Source organism: Muscardinus avellanarius (assembly GCF_963383645.1).
Source record: "Muscardinus avellanarius genome assembly, chromosome: 15".
In the NCBI taxonomy this organism is placed as follows: domain Eukaryota; kingdom Metazoa; phylum Chordata; class Mammalia; order Rodentia; family Gliridae; genus Muscardinus; species Muscardinus avellanarius.
The window spans coordinates 4,441,779-4,456,375 of NC_137801.1; the positions used below are offsets into that span (position 1 = coordinate 4,441,779).

The 14,597-nt window shown below is 43.1% G+C and overlaps 1 protein-coding gene across 1 annotated transcript; it reads left to right on the plus strand.

Annotated features, from left to right (window-relative positions):
* Positions 1–720: 720 nt before the first annotated feature.
* Positions 721–14,387, plus strand: RSAD2 (radical S-adenosyl methionine domain containing 2; the record flags this gene model as incomplete). Its single annotated transcript, XM_080711995.1, has 6 exons — positions 721–1,072; positions 2,709–2,870; positions 6,936–7,165; positions 8,282–8,431; positions 11,859–11,891; positions 14,223–14,387. 6 exons carry the CDS (start codon positions 721–723, stop codon positions 14,385–14,387), a joined length of 1,092 nt encoding a protein of 363 aa, XP_080568121.1.
* Positions 14,388–14,597: the final 210 nt, after the last annotated feature.

Here is a 14,597-nt window from a genome sequence, read left to right on the forward strand (position 1 = left end):
AAATGTATTAGGATGTTTTCAGGTATGTGTATAAGAAATATAAATGGATTTCATGCTTAGGTCTGGGTCCCACCCCCAGACATCTCATAGGTATGTGCAAATATTCCAAACTCTGAAGCATTTCTGGTCCCAATCCAATTCTATAAGGGTTGCTCTAAACACAACAAATAAAGAAACAGCCACATCTGTCTGCCAGGTATAGAGATAGATATCCACAGGTATCAATATCTTATTTGTTTATTTATTTATTTCATTTTGGCACTAGTTATTAAACCCAGGAGCACTCTACCTCCAAGCTATAATCCTAGCCTTTAAATTTTTTTTGTTCTACAAAACAGAAAAAAAACAATAAAAAGGTCTTGCTAGGTTGCCTAGAGTCTCGCTACATAACTGAGGCTGTCCTTGGACTGCAATCCTCCTGTCTCAGCCTCCCAAGTACTAGGATTACAGGCATGCACTGCCATGCTCAGCTGGGTATCGATACCTTTATAGGTGAACGGGACCTAGGAAACAGAAGCCCTTTCCTTGGCCCCAATCCAGAGGCTTCAGTCTTGGCTGCATTTCAACTTTCATTTTCAAGAAGAGGAAAATCGAAACTTTACTTCAGCTGAGCGTTAGTCAGAGGAGGTGTGTCCCTGGTCCCTGTGACAGGATGCTTAGAGGTGAGGCTGGATTCCACCCCCATATAAGCTGCGCGGCTTGGGAGTGAGCATCGCCACCATGGGGATGCTGGTACCCAGCACTCTGGCTGGGAGGCTGCTCTCCGCCTTCAGCCAGCCCCTGGGCTCTCTCTGGAGGAGCCTCCCCCTGCTGCTGTGCTGGCTCAGGGCAGCAATCTGGTGGCTTGTGCCTGAGAGGAGGCAGCGACAGGTCAGGGAGGCACCCGCAGAGGAGACCCCAGAGGAGGAAGAAGGAGATGACGGCGCTCTGCCCACCGTGCCCACGAGCGTCAACTACCACTTCACCCGCCAGTGCAACTACAAGTGCGGCTTCTGTTTCCACACGGCCAAGACATCCTTCGTGCTGCCCCTGGAAGAGGCCAAGAGAGGGCTGCTGCTGCTTAAAGAAGCCGGTGAGTCCCCATCCCAGAAAGAAATCAATCGGGATGCTGCACAACCCCAGAGAACTGGGGTCAGACCAAGGGCAGGGGCTGCAGGGGCTGGGGAGCTCTTCCAGAAGCAAGGTCAGGGGTCCCAGCAACCTGAGCCTGCAGAAAGGGGCGGGGCAGGTCCGGGTGGTGCCTGAGCCTTCCAAATCGCAGAGCCCGCCTGGCCATAAATAAATAAGCCCAGCACTCTGTGAGCAGAGGTCAGTGCAAAAGGGCATCCCCTCTCCCTCCAGCATCTGGAAACAGGGAGTTTGGAAAGATCTTACTACTTTGGGAGCTTGTCCAAAGCAGAGAAAAAAGAAAAACTTTATTTTTCCATAAACACTTAATGAGCAAAGTTGAAAATGAGCACCGAAAATTCAATGCAAGAATAACAATTCTTTTTTGTTTGGGATTCTGTATTTGCTCTTAGTAGGGAGCTTTAAAAAATACTTTCTAACAAATATGCTAAGTCCTTTGCCGTGACGCTCACTGGACATGAACAGATTAGTAAGTCAGAGATAGGCATCTCAGCATGAAGCTCAGGGCAACATCACTCACGCCAAACCTGCCCTGCCTTCTCCCCTGTCTCTCCTGGAACACTTCCCGAGTCAGCAGCTTTGCGCCATCCCGGGCTGATTTATCCTCCTCCTCACCGAACATTTTTTTTAGGGCTCAGAAATTAAACTCAAGGTCAGTCTACCTCTGAGCTACACCCCCAGCCCTATTTTATTTCTAATTTTGAAACAGAGACTCACTAAGTTGCTGAGGCTGCGCTCAAACCTGTGGTTCTTCTCATTTAGCCTCCCGAATACTGGGATGTTTGTTTAACTTTTTAACTGAGTAATAGTAGGCCTGCTCCAAAGTCGACACATCCCTAGCGCACAGACACCCCAGGCTCAGGGCTCTCAGCTGCAGAGAGACCACGTGACCATCACTCTGCCCCCGCCAGGCAGTCACTAGCCGGGCAGATGAGCTAGCATCCACCTTGTGTTCATTCGGCCACCAAAGCTCACCTCGCAGGTAAAGAGCCGCCACCACGTCCTCCTTGCTCCAACGGGAGCGCTCCTCATTTCCCACCAGGATATTTGTATGATCTCTGCTTTCCAAACTGAAAGCATGTTGTCTGATGACAAGACAGGCTTTTAACTTCCCTGCCTCTCGGTCTCTCTCATGTCTAGCAAGGGCCGCTTGAGATCGCCGAGCTCAGGGCTGCGACGAGCTGGCGGCAGCCCTCGACTTCTCCCACCCAGATTCCTCAGGCCCTGATTTCTGCTCTGCATATGTCCAGGCTGCCTTGTGGAGTCATTTGGCTTTTGAGAAAGTCTTTCTCTCCTGAGTATCTCCTGAATTAAATACATAATTATTCTCAGAGTGACTGATCTTGCAAGCTAGAATTAGAGAAAGGGAGGGGAATGAGAAATTTTAATTTTATTTTTTAACAAGAAGAAAATATTACTTTTGCCATTAGAATAAATATGAACGATGTGGCCACAGGTGTAGGTCAATAATAAGCATGTTCACACGTGTGCACGAGGCCCCAGGTTAGATGCCCAGCACTGCAAACATAAAATAAGAATCGGTTAAAGAAGTGGGACAGCTTGTGTTTCGCTTTGGACAGGTATGGAGAAGATAAACTTCTCTGGCGGAGAGCCCTTCATTCAGGATCGGGGTGAATACGTGGGCAAGCTCGTGAGGTTCTGCAAAGAGGAGCTCCGTCTGCCCAGCGTAAGCATCGTCAGCAATGGCAGCCTGATCCGGGAGAGGTGGTTCCGGGACTACGGTAAGCCCCTTGGATGATGTTTCAGTCGTTGCTATGATACACTTGGCTCCTGAGTTTCCTCCCACCCTGGGCTTTAGGCCAGATCTTCTGGAAAACTTGAAAAAATGAAAAAGAAAAACAAATCTTGCTTATTCTAATCTCCTTTCCAGCTGTGGTGCTATGGACATTTTGATTCTGCAGAGACCTAAATAAACAAGTACAGCTGAGAGAGAGAGCAGACCATGCCTCCACTGGACCTTTTACTGTAGCAAACAGTAGGACCTGTGGCCTAAGCTTAGACACTTACGGAGAAAAATTAACACATTTTACAGCTGGCTGGTAAAATATCTCTATTGGGCTTGGACGGTGCCCAAGACTAATGATAATGATACTAGATGCTCATGGTGTGTGGATTGGCCGATTTGGGGAGCTCTACAGAGTCCTTCTGTGTAGCCAGAGATATAGGGAACAAAAAAGATCATGTGGAAGGTAAATAAGTCCTCAAGATGTAAGAGAAGAAAAAGGAGGAGAAGGGAGAGAGAGAGAGAGAGAGAGAGAGAGAGAGAGAGAGAGAGAGAGAGAGAGACCGAGACCAACCAAGAAGTCTTAGACAAAAAGGAAAGATGAGAGGGAGGGAGGGATGGAGAGAAAGAGAGAAGGAAAGAAAGAAAGAGAGAAAGAAAGAAAGAAACAAACAAACAAAGAAACAAAGAAACAAAGAAAGAAAATAAAAGAAGAAAGAGAAAGAAGGAACTATGGACCTAAGATTGCTGAGAAGCTTTGCAGTTAAGTTTTACAAGATGCAGTGTCTTGAGAGCAATACCTAGCACTTGGGAAACACTTGAAAATGTTTGCTATTATCTCTACTTTTTTAGGAGATAGTTAAAACCTCATTCTCACAGTTCTCTGCTCTTGTTTTGCTGAGTTCTTTGAGCTTTAAAATCATTGTAAGGGAAGCAGGCATTTTTGATTTGTTGGAGATATTGACCAGAAATCTCTGATCAAATACTTCTCTCAAGATGAGGACCAGAGGCTAAGCATGTGCATAGGGCAATCCATCTGATGAAGGCTAAGTAGGAGGAGAGGATCCAAAATCTAAGAAGACTGGAGTATCAAGGAAGAGTCTGAGGCAAAGTCTTAAGACATCAACGAAGGGAGAGGCACAACATCAACAGTTTCCCAAAGGCGAACGTTGGGAACTGACATCGGAGAAACAAAAAAAGCATCCAGGAAGCTGTGTCGCCAGAGACTAGTTGACAAGGCGTTATTGACATATACCTGGGCAGCACTGTCCCTCCAACACGGCGCTACATGCCGGTCCTTGTAGTGTAGAGTTAAGGGGAGGAGGATGGCCAACCTGCAGGGTCAAATGCTTAAAGGTGTGTGTGGGAAAAGTGGTGTGAATCCATGCTTTTGGAAGTTCACAAGAAAGCTACATCATCAACAGGAAGCCAAGAGAGAACTCTGAAGACTGAAAGGAGTGGCCCTCCTCATTTATACTGGTGGGCAGCCAGTTAGGAACTTTCATTGATTATTTTTGCATATGTGTTGTGTAGAAGTTAGCCAGGTGCTCAACAGATTAAAGATGCACAAAATCTGCATTCTATTTTCAATCTCCCAATTAAAAATATTTGCAAGCTGGGTGTGGTGGCGCATGCTTGTAATCCCCGCACTTGGGAGGCGGAGACAGGTTCGAAGACAGCCGCGTGCGCTGGCTTAGGAGACCGTTTCCAAATAAAAATGTAAAAATAGGTCTGGGAGTGTAGCCCGGTGGTAGAAGGGCTTCCAGGTACCCAAGTACCACCAAAAAAAAAAAAAACTATTTGCAAATAACCTGAAGTATTTTTAGAGGCTTGAGAGGAACAAACAGTATATATATATATATTCATACATATATATATCCTTCTTTGGCTCCTCCAATTTTCCATCTCTGGTTTAAAGGGGCAAGAATAGCCCTGTGTGTTTGAAAGGACAAGGAGAACTGTTTCAAGAGCCCCCATTACCCCTCCAAGTTTGGCCATTTGCTAGAAGGATTCCTAAGACTCACTAACTAGTTGTACTCATAGCTAGGGCTTTGGAGAGCAAAGAATATGGGGTGAGGGGGTAAAGGTGGACATGAAGGAATCCAGAAAGGTTGACTGGACATACACTTCTGAATCCTTCCCCAGGTGAGAGCACAGGGGTCATGCTTTCTCTCTAGCAGTGAATTGCAAGGACATGTTTAGTATGTGTCTACGCAGGAAGGATAATTTGATTCTTAAGATCCAAGGTTTTTATGCAGGGCTGAGCATTCCAGTCTAGTAACTGGAATGCCCAACATTGCAGCCAAGTATATCATAAGTCTTGCCAAGCAATCCTAAGAAGTCTTAGCAGGCTGGTCCAGCATGCCCCATGGCTCCAGCTTCTACACATCATCTCTGGGGGTGTACAGAATTTTTAGCTGCCATGCCATCTATGCCAGAGCTGGATAAGATCCCATTGTGATTCCAGGCTCTCCTGGAAAATAAATGGAAGGTATCAGCAAGCAGATCTGCTCTGATAACCCTTTCTTTCCAAGAGCTATGACCAGAGAAGCTGAGGACAGGTGGAGGATTTTCACAGGAATGCAGCACAAGTTGGAAAGAAAAGTTGGCCTCATATAGCAATTGACCTCAAGATGCGTAGGGATTTGAAAATCAACCAGAAGAGCCTTCATAGAACCAACAGACAGGTCTTCATGGTTCAGATCTGAGCTTTTTCTTTTTGGTTGGTTTAGACACCACATGCTCAGTTAGTTGCCTGATCTCCATATGATATCTCATAAGGAATTTGCTGGAGATCCAATTTTAGAACAGTTTGAGTTATTTTCAACAGTAGATCCTTGCCTTATTGTGATTTCAGTTTGTTCTACCTGCCTGTTATTTCAGTGTAACCTGTAATTAGCCCTATAATAGGAGCAACATACACTCTTTTAGTAATATTAGACAATAATTGCTGGAGAGTTTTAGGAACCCTTAGAGTCTTATTTCTTTTTTCTTCTTTTCGGTGGTCCTGGGGATTAATCCCCAAAGCATTCTGCCTCTGAGGTACATCCTCAACCCTATCTTATATTTTAATTTTGAAACAGGGTCTTATGAGGTGAGGCTGATCTCAAACCTGTGATTCTCCTGTCTCAGCCTCCCAAGTCCTGAGATTATAGGTTTACACCCTACATCCAGCTTAATTCTATAATTTAAAAGTAAATATAAGGAAAAGGAGTCAGCTTCGGGAAGTCACAAGAACCTGGAAGCTCAAGCCTTGACACCTGCCAGGCTGACCCAGCCCCAGGGAATGCCCATCCCTCACACATGGGTGATGACCCAGAGCAAGGAGGGCGGCTATGTGAGGCACAGGACGGATAAGCAGAATCCAGCATTATAGCCCCGGGTGGAGGAGAGCCCAAAGCCAGAGGAGCCTTGCTATTTTCTATGCTCCGGTAAGGAGCCACTATCTGACCTCTCAATATGTGGTACTGTCGGTGAGCAATCTGTTGATAAGTTTCCCTTATCTCGGTTTTTCTCAGCATCTCAAACACTCCTTCCTGACATAGCATAACATCCCTGAAAATACTTAGATGGTGAGTCAAATGTACAAAACATGCTGAGAAAAAAACTAACAGACCTGGTGAAAATGCGAGGGATCTTCTACAAAGCAATGTTATCTGTGTGATGGGAAAAGGAGAGAAAAACCCTGTAATTTCTCCGAGATGAGTCTAGAAGCTGCCTGAATATCTACTTGCTTCATAAATAATATCATTTTTATGCAGGGCAAGTAAAAGGTCTCACAGAAATGTACTAAGAAGTGCCAATGCACATACATGTGCAGAGTTTTAGAATGATCACATGTAACTATCTTCAACACTTAATGATGTGCATGTATGTTTTAATGATGGTTTCATGCAAGTACCAAGTATAATTTATATATCAATGAATTTCATGGATATGAAAAAAGGATCACTAAACTATTAAAATACAGTTTGAAATAAGATATGTTTAATCATAAAAAGACTTAAATGACCTGAAGGGCTTGGGCCTCAGATAGAAAAATTTATTGACCGTCTTCTTGCAGGCGAATATCTGGACATTTTGGCCATCTCCTGTGACAGCTTTGATGAGCAAGTCAATGTCCTCATTGGCCGTGGTCAAGGGAAGAAGAACCATGTGGAAAACCTCCAAAAGCTGAGGATGTGGTGTAGGGATTACAGAGTGGCTTTCAAGATCAATTCTGTCATTAATCGATTCAATGTGGAAGAGGACATGAGGGACCAGATTAGAGAGCTAAACCCTGTGCGCTGGAAAGTGAGTATATGATGCTGCTCTCCTCCTGTCAATACAGAGAGAGGTAGGAGATACTCTCTCCATTGAAACTGAGACTGAGAACTCAGGATCCTTCAAGCCAGGTCCTTGCTCCTTCTTTGACTCTGGGGCTTTTGGTGACACACACTCAACACACACTCATGATGCTCACACATTCACACATACACACACAGTCCTATGCGCATTTGTTATGTAAAAGAAGATTGAAAAATAATACAACGACTTCAGAAAATTGTCCTTATAGATTAAGTAAAAAATGTAGTCTAGCCAGGTGTGGTGGCCCACGCTTATAATCCCAGTACTTGGGAGGCTGAGCCAGGAGGATTGTAGCTTTGCAGCCAGCCTCAGCTACTTAGTGAAGCCCTCCGCAACTTAGTGAGACCCTGTTTCTAAATAAAAGATTAAAAAATAGGGCTGGGAATGTAGGCCAGAGGTAGAATGGCCCTGGTTTCCATCCCCAGCACCACCAAAAAAAAAAAAAGTAGTCTAGAGATATTATTCAGAATATCTTAAAAATCAGCAGAAACAACAAAAATTTAAAAAAAATACGTTTATCTCTGCTTAGGGCTAACAAGTTATTTGTTTACTTTAATGCTTTATTACAGTTCACATTTCCTTCAAAAAATGCCTGTTATTTTGTAGTCTAAAATCATTAGATTATAGGCCTCGATCAGACATAAACTAGCCAGTTTGGGGAAGCTTGTATTTTTTTTTTTTTTTGGTGGTACTGGGGTTCCTGGAAGCCCTTCTACCTCCGGGCTACACTCCCAGACCTCTTTTTACATTTTATATTTGGAAACAGGGTCTCCTAAGCCAGCACGCGCGGCTGGCTTCGAACCTGCGCGATCCTCCTGTCTCTGCCTCCCAAGCGCGGGGATCACAAGCGTGCGCCACCACGCCCGGCCTGAAGCTTGTATTTTTAAACTGTTTCTACTTTTAACAACATCAACTATATTTCTCACCATCAGGGCGGGCTCTTTTTCCCCAATATAATGTAGAAGGCTACTTAGCTCCAAGCATCTTCTCTGTTTAGACAAATGGAGCAAGGAGTCAGGTTTGGGCAGAACAGTGACGGAAGGCTCCTTCCTTATCTCCCAGGTGTTCCAGTGCCTCCTAATCGAGGGCGAGAACTCTGGAGCAGATGCCCTGAGAGAAGCAGAAAGATTCGTCATCAGCGATGAAGAGTTCGAAGGATTCCTGGAACGCCACAAGGAGGTGTCCTGTCTGGTGCCGGAATCGAACCAGAAGGTTGTGTATGGCCAAACTGCCTTTTCTCCCCACGGCATGTTTACATTGATTACAGAGGGAGCAATCTCCTGCCCAGGGGTTGTGCACATGGTCACATTGTTATTTTAGAGGATTCAGTGAAGAAAAATAGGAGGGCCAAAAATAGGATGGGTCCAAGTTCACCATGGTTACCTGCTCCCTGCAGGGTCTTCAATAAACGTCAGGTTCCCTTTAAAGAAACAGGCAGAATGATATCTCTGAGACGATGTGATTATATATATATATATCTACATAGTCATATGGTCATGGAATCACATACATACATACATACATACATACATACACACACATATACACATACACATAAAATCTCACCCTACATGCGTTATATAGGATGCAGTGCCTAAACAGAGTTCATGAATGCTACCATGTGAAGATCAACACCATCGCATTAGTTTCTTGAGTTATCTTTATGAATAATTCTAAAAGTGAGAAAGAATTTAGAAGATGTGTTTGCCTATTCCTTAGCTGTCTAATGTAAGCACAATTGGACATATCCAATTTGCACAGACTTTATAAACAGATTAAACAGTGCTGGCCAAACCATATCACCACTTTGAGTCTTCCAGAAATTACTAGACGCAGAGTCATTAATAGATGAATTCTCAAAAACCTAAAGAAAAAGTAACTTTTTTTAAATTTCTGCTAATGTGGAGGAAACTGCATACTATTGTAAGACAAGAACATTTTTAAACAGTTAAGAATGGTATATTTGAGTACATAAAATTAAAAATATATACCATACATCTAATAAAATTAAAAGTAGACAATGCCACGGTAATGTATTACACTGGAGCAAATCAACTAAAATATAACATGTAAAAAGTTTTTTAAATCAATAAAAATCTGCTGACACCAAAAAAGCAAATTGATTGGTGGACATAAACAGACAATGTACAGAAGAAAAACAGAAACGAACAAACGCTTTAAAGAGGCATTGAATTTCCTGTGTATTCAAAGACAGTCAAATTAAAATATGATGATCGAAGAGCAGCAGAAATCAACTGCAATTCGCTAGTAAGAGGATAAATCTCTACAAATTTACCAGATGACAAATTGGTAATTTAGAATAACAACCACTTAAATGTTTCCATATTTTGATTCAGAAACTCTATATCATAAGAAATATTTAGAATTCAAAGAAATATTTATGTACAGATATATTACTGCAGTGTTAAAAAGGACAAAAGCTGGGCATGGTGGTGCACGCTTGTAATTCTAGTACTTGGGAAGCTGAGACAGGAGGGTCACAGGTTTGAGGCCAGCCTCAGAAACTTAGCGAGGCCCTTCATAACTTAGTGACATCCTGTTTCAAAATAAAATAGAACTGGGGGTGTAGCCCAGAGTAGAATGCCCATGGGTTCAATACCCAGGACCAAAAAATAAAAATTACAACACTGAAGATAGTCGCATAGTATGGCAAAAACAGGTAATTTGTATATTAATGGAATGAGATGCTATGCTGAATCAAAAGCATATTTCAAATGATATACATAAAGAGGATAAATGTTGTGATACAATATTAGGTACAGATGTGATGCAATATTAGGTACAATATGCACAATTAATTTGACATGTAATCCTGATATACAGAAAACCACATTTGTAGATATCCCTGTGGTTATCTTAGAGTAGTGGAATTATCGGGAATTCTGGTTCACCTTTATGATGTTGGGTATTTAAAATTTTTAAAAATAAGTATGAGATTCATTATCTGAAAAAGTATTTTAAGAGCAGGTTCTCCCATCTGCTACCCAAAAATACACACACAGAAAATCTCTCCCCCGTATGCTTACATAATGGCAGGAATTCCAAGAACAGAAATTTATTCCTTATGCTTTTGGCTTCTGAGGCTCATGGTTGGACTTTAAAAAGGTAACACTGAACCAGACACATAGAAGTCAAGCCCCAAATTAGGAAGCGGGGCGCCTGCTAAGGGGAGAGAACGGAAGTTGAAGAAATGCTTCAACATGGTCATCATTGAACTGGATTTTTCCACCTCCATCTTAATTATATAGTTAAAGGGAAGTCAAAGAAAATGGGGTAGGTTATAATAAATGTTACTCGTTGCTGCTCCCCTCATTTGTATGAGGAGCTATGAACCTTTCTGCTCATCAGGAATCACACAAATGCTTCCGGAGCCATGTTAGCCTCTCCCTGGGTCGGCACAATTCCAGGCAGAGTCCAGGGCCTACATTGGCCTGACTTGTATCAGATAGAGCAAACTCGGAATTTCGATGACCCCAAAGTCCACGAGCCTCTCAGCTAGTTCACGCAGATCCTCAGGGTGTGACGTCATCCCCTGGGGGCTGGCTCAAGGGCGAGGTCAGCTGAGTAGGACTGAGGTGGCTAGAACATCTCCCAGGGCTGTCGACCTCATGGCTGAAGGACCTCTCCTCTCCGGCCTGTGCCTGGTTTCATACTGAATGCAAGCTTAGAATGTAGGGACAATCCAACCCAGAAATAGCCTCAGTGACTGATGAAAATGGTATAAAATTCAATTTTCAAGCCCATTCCATAATGTTTCAAGGGACCACGGCCACTACCATCCTCTTAACTATTTTCAGTGGTGGCTTTTGGGCTGCAGTGCAGAGCTGGATAGCTGAACAGAGTCTGTGTGTGCCGGCAAAGGAAGAAATAGTTACTACCTATAAAGCCGGGAGTGGTGGCGCACGTTTGTAATCCCCGCATTTGGGAGGCGGAGACAGGAGGATCGTGGTTCTTGGACAGCCTCAGCTACTTAGTGAGGCCCTTTGCAACTCAGTGAGACCCTGTTCCAAAAACAAAGAATAAAAAATAGGACCAGAGTTGTAGCTCGAAGAAGAATGTCCCTGGGTTCAATCCCTAGTAATGAAAAAAAAAGTAGATTTTTAGGTGTACCTTTCTATAGAAAAATATAGGAATATGTTGTCTGCCTATAGAGTGCACTGCTGTTTTTAAGACTTGTTAGGGAAATATTAGAATCTCCAGGTGAAACTCCCAGATGAGCATTAGCAAGCTTTCTGCTTTGTACACTGAAATAGATGGGAATTCACTCTGGGTCACAGCCAGAGGGGATAGTAAGTGATAAAGGAAAAGGCTCTCACACAGGTAAGGGGCCTGCAGGTGAGCTGGGACCTTATCAGAGAGCCTTCAGAGTGGAATTTCTTCACTCAGCCTTTCTCGCTCCAGGCAGAGAATTCAGACCCAGTTGAATCTGCTGGACTCTAAAAGAACACAAACAGTCCCGCCCCTTGTGAGGGCCACACCACATTTGAATGAGATGAGAGATATTGAACCCAGAATAATAAATCACCAAAATACAAGCATCGTATGATAGGCAGTTGAGCATAAACATGAAAAACTATACTTGAAACTAAACTTGAGTTTGATTTTTTTTTCTTTGCAGATGAAAGACTCCTACCTTATTCTGGATGAATATGTGAGTATTTCTCATGAGTTATAAAATTATTACTGAAAAATCAATTTATATATTTCTTAATTCTGGCAGTGCCAGAACTGAGCTAAAATGCACACAGCATTTAGTACGTATTGTCCTCCCCAGACATCCCGTGACCTCAGTGTGATTATTATTAAAGTGACAGAGCCCTGGCTTCCCTGTGCCAAGTTCTGCGCTTAGCATTTCTACACGCATTGGCTGGAACTCAGGTCCTGAACCCACACTAGCCAGGATGATACGCTGTCGCACACATGGCCAGGAGCACAGGTCACTCACAGCAGGGTTGTCCACTGTGTGGCCCTGGGGTGGTGGCTCTGCTGTGGTGCGCAGCATGGTCTTGAATTCCCGATCCTTCACTGGCTGAGGAAGCTTGACAATATCACAATATTGAGGCGGGCCTGGTCTCCTACAGCTCCACGGCACAGCGATTGCTTCTACGCCACCATCCCCTTCCAAAGGAAAAGGAAAATGCACCCTTCTCAAAATCAAAAAGAAATAACTGGGCTGTCTTCTTTCTTCTTCTTTGACTTTGTCTTCTTCATCTTCCTCCTCCTCTCCTTCTCCTCCTCTCCTCCTTCTCCTCCTCTCCTCCATTCTCCTCCTCTTCCTCCTCCTTTTCCTCCTCTTCCTCCTCCTCCACCACTACTTCTTCTTCTTCTTCTCCTTCTTCCTCTTCTTCTTCTTCTTCTTCTTCTTCTTCTTCTTCTTCTTCTTCTTCTTCTTCTTCTTCTTCTTCTTCTTCTGTTGTTGCTGCTGCTGCTGTTGCTGCTTCTTCTGTTTCTTCTGCTTATTCTTCTGCTTTTATTCTTATTCTTCATTTCCTTTTCTCCTTCCTCATCCTCTTCTTCTCCTTCCTTCCTTCCTTCCTTTATTCCTCCCTTCCCCTTTGATTTAGATTCATAATCTTTGTCAATATTTACAGCAAAGGACAAATAATTAAATTTAAAAATATGTTTTTAAGAATAGAGCTCCAACAAAGCCAGGCAAGGTGGTACACCTGTAATTCCAGTATTTGGGAAGCGGAGACAGGAAGGTGGCAAGTTTGAGGCAAGGCTCAGCAACTCAGCAAGACCCTGTTTAAAAAAATGAAATAAAAAGAGTCTGTAAATGTGGCTCAAAGTTAGAACCACCCTGGATTCCATCTCTAGCACCACAAAGGAAAAGGAAAGAAAAGGAAAGGAAAAAAAGAGAAAAGGAAAAAACAAGAGAAGGAAAGAAAGAAAGAAAGAAAGAAAGAAAGAAAGAAAGAAAGAAAGAAAGAAGACCATGGCTTAAGTACTTAAATTGGAGTTTTTTGGAGTTTTTGAGAAATGCTTATTATAACTTTTATGTTTCATTATCTTTAAGTTAATCAATGATGCATCACTACAATTTCACTTATGGCCAACCTGAGCTCTCTTTATAGGGCGTAAAGGGAAAAGTGATAATGAGATCAAGGTAAAGAGAAAAATTTAAACAATTTATTTGGGGGAGTGCAAATTATCATGACTGGCTAGGGATTTTGACCAATGTTCCTTAACAAACTGTCTGGTCTCCACATAATTGGAATAAATAGAATTGCAACAAACAATTGAGCCAAAATTTGCTTTTGCTGATTTAATAACTTTTTGGTTCAACCTTATTACTTGATCTACAAAATGACCAATGTAGGCCATAAGTGTAAGGCCCTTGTTCTTACCTACAAGGTGGAAAAGGACAGGATAAAATGACTAAAAATACATAGGATAGGAGGAAGATTAAGACCCCCATCAGGGTGCATACGACTCTCCTTGATTCGGTAGTTGTCTGCCTCAGTAGCCTCTTTCTTCTTTCTTTCTTCTTGTTCACCCTGCCTTGCTCAAAGCCTTTTTTAGGATGCAGACTTAACATGTATGCAGTTTCCATCCCATCAGCACATCTGCCTGAGATTTCCCAAAGACAAAATACTATCCTCTGCTTTTTGTGCTTCCTAGACTCATTCCCTCCAATTTAAAATGTCAATACAAAATTCAGATGTCAACATTTGAGGGAAGTCTGTCTTGACTTCTACTCCTTCCTCTGATGGAGGTGCTTGAGAGCAGAGGGCAGGCATGGCGTCCCGGTCATTATACACCTGGCGGGTCTCATGTACCTGTATCAGCCTCTCCATCGGTGGGTGCATGAACCGTGTGATTGGAGAAGTCAAGCCCGAAGAGTTCAACTGACTACAGTCCTCCATAGACATCTGTTGACTTGATTAGAATATCGAGAGTTGCTTTGTACTGATATGCTGAGTTGAGTTTTACTGTTCTAAACATTATGAAAATATACCAATTTCCTTCTTGAATTCCCTAGATGCGCTTTCTGAACTGCAGAAATGGACGGAAGGATCCTTCCAAGTCTATCTTGGATGTCGGAGTAGAAGAAGCTATAAAGTTCAGTGGGTTTGATGAAAAGATGTTTCTAAAGCGAGGGGGAAAGTATGTTTGGAGCAAGGCAGATCTGAAACTGGACTGGTGACACTGCGTGCCAAAGAAGACTGACCCTTGCAGAGGAGCCCCAAGCGTGGCTGGCTTGGTCAGCAGGGCTAAGTACACTGGCACCTCTCAGTCTGCTGAAACCTGGCTGGCTACTGCACATCACACCTTATTACCTGTCATCGCTGGACACAGAAGTAACTTGCATCACTAAAAATCCATAGATAAGACAGAACCATCCACTTGAGTTAGT